Source organism: Cynoglossus semilaevis, chromosome 11 (assembly GCF_000523025.1).
Source record: "Cynoglossus semilaevis isolate Cse_v1.0 chromosome 11, Cse_v1.0, whole genome shotgun sequence".
Taxonomy (NCBI): domain Eukaryota; kingdom Metazoa; phylum Chordata; class Actinopteri; order Pleuronectiformes; family Cynoglossidae; genus Cynoglossus; species Cynoglossus semilaevis.
Genome location: NC_024317.1, coordinates 10,547,149 through 10,554,253, shown reverse-complemented (window position 1 = coordinate 10,554,253; position 7,105 = coordinate 10,547,149). Strand labels below are relative to the sequence as shown.

The following is a 7,105-nucleotide window of genomic DNA, read 5'->3' as shown; positions in this document are numbered from 1 at the left end:
GGAGGCAAATGGTGGCATACGATATATCTATCCCCCTGTCCTCCCTGTCTGTGCAAGGAAAGCACTCCTGTTTATGACTGCTATTAATTAAGCGTGACATTCCACTCAAATCAGCAGATTCTCTTGCAGGGACCTGGGGGGACCATCTGTACACCTTATGCTGAACAAAAAATGACTGGCATTGTCATTTCTACCAAGAACACTGATTTGTAAGGCTGACGTAAAACCGTGAAACGATTTAAACACCGGATAGACGACGGGAATGACTTTTACGGCTTAGGAAAATTGAGTTTCTCAGATTGGACTGCTGCTGCCGCTCTGTTTCCTAGAAGTATTGATTACTGAAGGTCTGACGCTACAGAAAACTGAAAACACTGTTTATCATAACATAGCATCACAGGGACATCAATCCAAAACAATGCTCTATTTCTTATAGAAATGAAACTGTGCTATGAATATGAATGGAAGTGCAATTATTGACGATACTCATGTTTGCTAGCTTCTTTTGAATATATTAAAGATGCTTTTTTTTCCAAAAGCATGTAGCCTGTGTGTAATAATGAAACATAGTGATGCAAGTTGTCAGCATAGGTGTATGAGTACTCCATAACAGCCTTTGGCTACAACCTCTGAGAATCAAACCCAGGACCCTTTGCTCTCTGCTTCCGAGGTAGGCATGCTAACCACATGGAACCAACTAGAACATGAAATCATCAGAAGATTATGACATACACCTGGAGCCATAATGAAGGGCAAAAAGTTCAAAAGACGAATAGAAACAAAGCCGTCTTCCATGTGTGGCGACGCATTCGTGCACTCAGCTCACCAACTACTGAGAGAGTTTTATTGTCATATGTAGGAATAATGAAACAAGTTTTTCGGAAAAATAATTATGGTAGATGGCTACGTGACCACGAAAGCTGTAGGTCAGTGACGTGGTAAACCGAGAGCCCACTATTATTTATTATTATTGATTAGTCCTCGGCAAGGTTTTATCTTTGTAATTTTGTTATGGATGTGTTGACCTTCAGCCTATTTAGCTGATGTAAAGGTTATAAGGAGATCTGGTCAGATCTGTTAACTGGCTAATAGGTCAGTTAAAATCACAGATGTATTTATGTTTCTTCTACTTCTTCCCTAACATTTTAGTCATACCGACTGCTTTATTGTCGTGTTTCCTGTCATCAGTGATATCTCCATTTGATTCCCTGTAATAAATAACAGAAAATATTTAATCTTCTCCTCCACTGCTCTTCACATCCATGACCTTTCCCTCTTCCATCCATTATGCTGCTGTGGTTAATGATGACATTTAAGACAATACAGCCCATTGCACAGATTAACCTTTAACCCCAGCATTCACATTAAACCTGTATATGCTAAAGTCAAATTCAGGGCAAAACAACCTTAGTTGTCTGTTTGAGATACGGTGGATCCAGATGACATGTACTGAATGTTGGAGTGAACTCTATATGTTTCAGCTGTTTTCTTTTCCAAGAGTGCCTTTAATTAGAATTATTAAGTCAAAAACATTGTAGGTGCTACTTAAATAGTCAACTCCAACACAGAGGAGCACTTTCTTCTTAAAAAGTTTCGATCAAAAATATTCACCACCGACCAAACAGATTGCAGATTTTTCTTCAATGATTCCCGGCTAAGCCTCTTTTTATGTGATCAGCCTTTTTATGCGGCCTTGCCTCCACTAATGTAACAGCAGACTGCACTCATTCTGTCAACACGTACTTCAAGTACTGATCGATGACCCTAAGTGTGTTCTGTCCCCCTCTTTTGCATAATGAAGTAAATAACAAAAAGCTTTTTATTTATCACGAGGAATTTGTGCTCGAGTGTCAAATCTATCTCTTCTAAACTACTGAGCAAAAGCATCTGAAACACTAAACAGATGTGATAAAGGGAAGTGGAGAGGAGAGCTTTGGTTAAGGGTAGATGTAAGAAGAAAAAAAAAGGGATGTGAGATCAAAACAACCAGGGGGACGAAACAGGTTTTAGTAACTGAATAAACCATTTATATAAACCATTTCCTCTGTACAAAAGTTATATGTGAACTGGCTGAGGTGAACATCCACAGGAAGTGATTAAGAATGACAGGTTGTTTGGGCTGAAAGTCGTTCTATAACACAGACATGACAGCTTAAAAAACCCTTGGTTAACACCCTGGGCTGTCTCTCATAAGAAACCTGTGTGTGTTCGTTGCACTTTTCATTATATTTTAATCAGAATGACAGATAAAATACACCGACTAATCAATCTGTCTTTAGAACATTTGTGATTAATTAGATCAGCTAAGGTCGAAGCAACTCTCTCTTTTTTTAGTAACACTATCTCGAACCTAAACTCTACGACTGTGTTAATATATAATATTAAATACTGTTTATATTTAACAGTAAGTACAAATACTATGTCCAGTTCAAAAGCTAAAAACTGGACAACATAGTTGTTGTTTTTTTCCAGTGTTAGCTGAGGTGTTTAAATGCTACAATAGCAGCCTGATGCTGGCTAATGTTAAGGCAGTAATTACATTTACAACTGATATTTGGACAAGTAACGTTAATTAGTGACAGGAATACTGATTCCGTGGTATGGATATATATCAGTACTCACACGAGTATCAATTACTGTATTGATACTTAATACGATTAATAAATTATAAAAGAGTATTTGACATTTACACATCGTTCACAGTAACTTACTACATACAGGATTTTTGTGCTACAAAGCGTTTTCATTGAGCATCTCATTTCAGTTTATTATGAAAGTTGTTGAAGTGAAGAGAGAACCTTCGGTCGTAGTTTAATGTTTCATAATTACTTGTTATAAGAATAAAAGTTTGACTGATCACGTCCAACAACTTTAATTGTTTTAGTTTAACAACTGTCTCGGGGTGGGTTTGTACCCCCCCTCCACCCCTCACATCTCTTCTTTCTCTGCCTGCTCTGAGTTCAGTCCATTAGTCCAGCACAGCAGAAGCCGTTTACTTCCTTACCAATATTAATTGCTGTTGCGCAGGCCTGAACAAGACGTATAGCGGTGCAGGCGGCCTGGCGTTGTAATGAAGGAGACGATAATGCAAGATAATTAGTCAGTGCTGTTTTGAACAAGCAGCGCATTAAGGCCTTTTGTTCACATTTGTTATTCAGCAGCTGTAGCAGTGGCAATGAGTATAAAGTAAAGACATCCTATTACTCTGTCAGGTCTCACCTCAGCAGAATCAAGGTTCTCTCCATTTTTCATCCACCTGTAGGAAGGCTTTGGCTTCCCTGTGGCTTTACATTCCCACACCAGTGAGTCATCAATGAGCTTCTGAGCGTCCTGGGGCTTTTCGATGAGTTGAGGAGGGGCTGGAAACACGGGGAGGGGAAGAATGAGAGTCAGACGATAGATGAAACACATTGATTCAGCTGCAAGAAAAGAATGAATTAGCAAAGAAGATCCTTTATGGTCCAAATAAATATTTCAAATTTTGCTGTTTCACTCAAACTAATGAATCAGCTAATGCTACTGCCAGTACGTATCCGCCTGTGTCAGGCACGAATGTGTAATATAATTGATGTTTAGTTTGTCTCCCTTCACTGCCATGTGTCTTAGCACAAGGGTTCCCAAACTTTTCCTTGCCAGCCCCTCAGCAGCATTAGCTTCTGGCTTGCTTTTGTTCACTATTCAATAATTATTAAATTTGTTTAGTGTAAGAAAAAATATTAACAAACATTTTCATCACTATATAATGAATTCAGTTTAATGAATAATAAACGAAATAATAAACAGTTCTTCAGTGCTTCTTCGGCCTATTCCTTGTCAAAAGGCGTACACCGTAACGAGGTGAGTTGAGGTACCATCGGATACGTGAGAATCTGACAATTGGTTATACAAAGAAATTACAGAAATAATAAAGAAATCAGCAATAACTAACATCGATATTACCACATTTGCAGCTATGGTGAATTTGCACAAATTTAGGCGTTCTCTATTTTAAAAGATTTTAAAATGCTGCTCCATGTTCAAATAATCAAATATCTAGCTTGGATTCTAATCCAGACTGCAGAACTTTTCAGATATTCCTCAACTGAAGAAAACACCCCCTTATAAGCTCATTAAAGTGATACACCACAAAAAGAAAGAATCAATAACAACATTACGTTTTCATCAAGGTGCTGTTTGATTTTAGAAATGCTGCTTTCTAAGGCAAAAACCAGGGTTTCTGTTTCTGATGATTACCAGTAGGGGAATAGATGAGGACAGTGTGTAGCCTTAAAGAGCAGCACAATCGAATATCATCAGCATAGAAGTAATAGGAGAGGCCCTGATGTTGGCTGATTATCTGAGGATGTAAAGCAAGAATAGCATTGGTCTAAGACAGTACTCTGAAGTACTCCATCAGGTCGAGAGGAATCTAAAGTGATTTGATTTGAAAAAACACCAAAGGATCTGTCAGAAAAACAAGTGGTAAACCATTTCATTACAGTGTCAGGTACTTCAATGGGACTGTGTAACTGAAAACTTTGATCGATGGTGTCACAGTTCAGGGTGGCCAGTTATGACAACACAAAACACAAGTACACAGTAGCAGCAGCAGCGGCAGCAGCTGTGCCAAGAAAAAGAAAAAAAAAGTTTCAAAATAACTGGCTAAAATGAACATTGATTAATTAAATTTGAAATTAAACAGATTAAAACAATGCATGCAATAGGTATCGTTAATGACATTGCATTTGACTGGATCATTGTTACTTTTGCAGTAGTTAACTATAAACATATATGTCCACCAGAAAGCCTACAGTAAATGACGGTCATTTCTCACTCTTTTTTATGTTTTATATTGGGAATAGGTTTTTCTACTGCCCTCCTATTTCACACAAAGCCAGTGGCAGAGCAAAGGAAAGTGCTGGCCTCATTTCTTCATTCCAGCTGAAGCCACTCTCCAGGTCTGACCTTTGTGGAAGCCTCTAAGTACAGTACACAGCCTCCTTTAATTGGCCGATGCTATGCAGTAGTTTGCCTTTGAGGAAAGCAGGAGCGTAGAGCAAGAAATCCAATAACGGTAACGGCGTCCCTCTACTACCTGTGCATCAGATGTGGGAATAAAAGGCAAAGGTTTTATAAGAGAAATCCTGCTGTTGGGCAGTTGTGAGTTTAGGCAAATACGTCACGGAAACGTTTTAAAAACGCCTGATTAACTGAAATTGCAGTGTAAATGCCATAAATGATGTTTTTGAAAGATTTATGAGAACAAGTTCTCAGAAGCTCAGATCTGAAGCAGGTCAATTGTATCAAAGTACATTTTTTTCTTCACCGGATACCAAAAGTTAGTTTAGAAGAAAACCACATTAAAAGAGATTCATGCACCTAGCAGCTAATAGGAAGAATGTTACATCACATTTGTTATTGACATGAAAATAAAAAAAATAAATAAAAAAGTAAATGTTGGGTTTGAACTGCATTCAAATTGTAACAGCAGCTCAGGTTGCATTGAGTTTCATATCATCATAGTTTCAGATTAATACATTAATATGTAGGGTGTGCGGCAACATGGAATATTATAAACCAAGGACATGAGTCATCCTGAGTCATCAACTCAGGTTCTTAATGAAACTGCTCTTTTATGTCACCACCCGAATACAGCACCTTCTAAAAGCAGGTCTGCTTTGTTGTTTTCTTGTTATTGTCAGGGTCCTTCACTCCAACCCCAAAAAAATCTCAAAGGCATCAAATCTCAGTCAACAGGAAGAAAATGAACACAGGCAGCATTTACGCCTGAAAAAAAGCTCCACGTGGAAACCATCAGTTCAGATGTCAAGCAGCTAAAAGATGAGAACGATGGGAATTTCCTCTATCAGTGCAGATAATGCAGCTGCAGGTGTGTGAAAACAAAAGTGTGAATAGGAAATGGAAACAAACCTGTCAAGGCTTAGATTCACTCTGCCTCGAGCAGCATCAACCTCAACAAGCTGGCAAAAGACCATTTCTCTGCAAAGCTTTTCGCAAAGCGGTGGGAATTTCACCTCAGTCCTTGGGACATTCAAAGCAGAGACAATCTGGTTTGGTATTGGTGTTTACTTCCTCCCAATGTAGAACTGAATGGACTGATTTTTTTTACATTAAATCTTCAGTGCCACATTCACCATTCTGACGCACTAATGGGTAACGCTGTGTTTTTCTTGCCTTCCGCAAAACACATAATTTAATCTTCTAAATTTATGACTTTAGTTTTACAAATTTAGATTTTTTACCCTGTAAAAGCATGACCTTCTTTTGTAAATGTACCACTTCTTCTACATATTCTCGTAAACCTACGTCTTTGTTCTGGTAATGTTATGACTTTATTCTTGTAAACTTATGAATTCATTCTTTTGATTTTAGATTTGATTATCCCTGATACTCTGTTGTATTATTGAGATCTGAAGATGACTCAACCTCGGGGTATTAGTGTGACTAATACCTGTGTGACTTTTGAGATTTTAACAGAAGCAAAACACCTCATAATGGCTGACTATAGGTTACTAATGTGAGAAAAAACATCCTCTAGACATGTCATTTCAACACATTGTAATTGTTGAAATCACTTCTTTCAGGAAGTATACATCTGTTGTGTACATAAGCTGTGCTTCCAAAAACTTGTTTCTAGTCAACTGTGTTATTGATGCTGTACTACACCCTCTGAGATAGCTGTAAAATCCTAGAACTGTTTTCCAGAAGTGTAACTTTTTTCCCTTCCGTTTTCTTCATAGACATCGCTCCTACATAACCAGCCTGGAATTTTTCTTTTTCGTATGAACTTAAAATACACCTGGTGTCAGAAAAGGACACTGGTGGTGTAAATACTACGTACAGTATCTGTATTTTTTATTTTGTTTCAGTTTCTGTTTATTTATGCAGAAAACAAATGTGTACAGGGAGAATATATAACAGCTACAGAAGAGTGTGGAGGAAATTAGGAGGAACAAATATATAAATTGTATATGATATTGATATGACTTTTTTAGAGGATTGTCAATATTACTGTATTATCAGAGCCCAATGGGTGAAAAACTCCAAAAAAACTCCAAAAGGCATGTTATTAAGCATGCACAAAAAATTGTATTTGCTTTTTTAA

At 37.7% G+C, this 7,105-nt stretch overlaps 1 protein-coding gene across 1 annotated transcript in view; it reads right to left on the bottom strand.

The window, feature by feature from the left end:
• Positions 1 to 7,105, bottom strand: part of LOC103386273 (contactin-4-like) — a 695,358-nt gene that overhangs the window by 608,997 nt on the left and 79,256 nt on the right. The window contains exon 9 of the mRNA XM_025060316.1: positions 3,220 to 3,359. Coding sequence (XP_024916084.1) covers positions 3,220 to 3,359 — 140 coding nt within the window. The remainder of the gene's footprint in view (positions 1 to 3,219; positions 3,360 to 7,105) is intronic.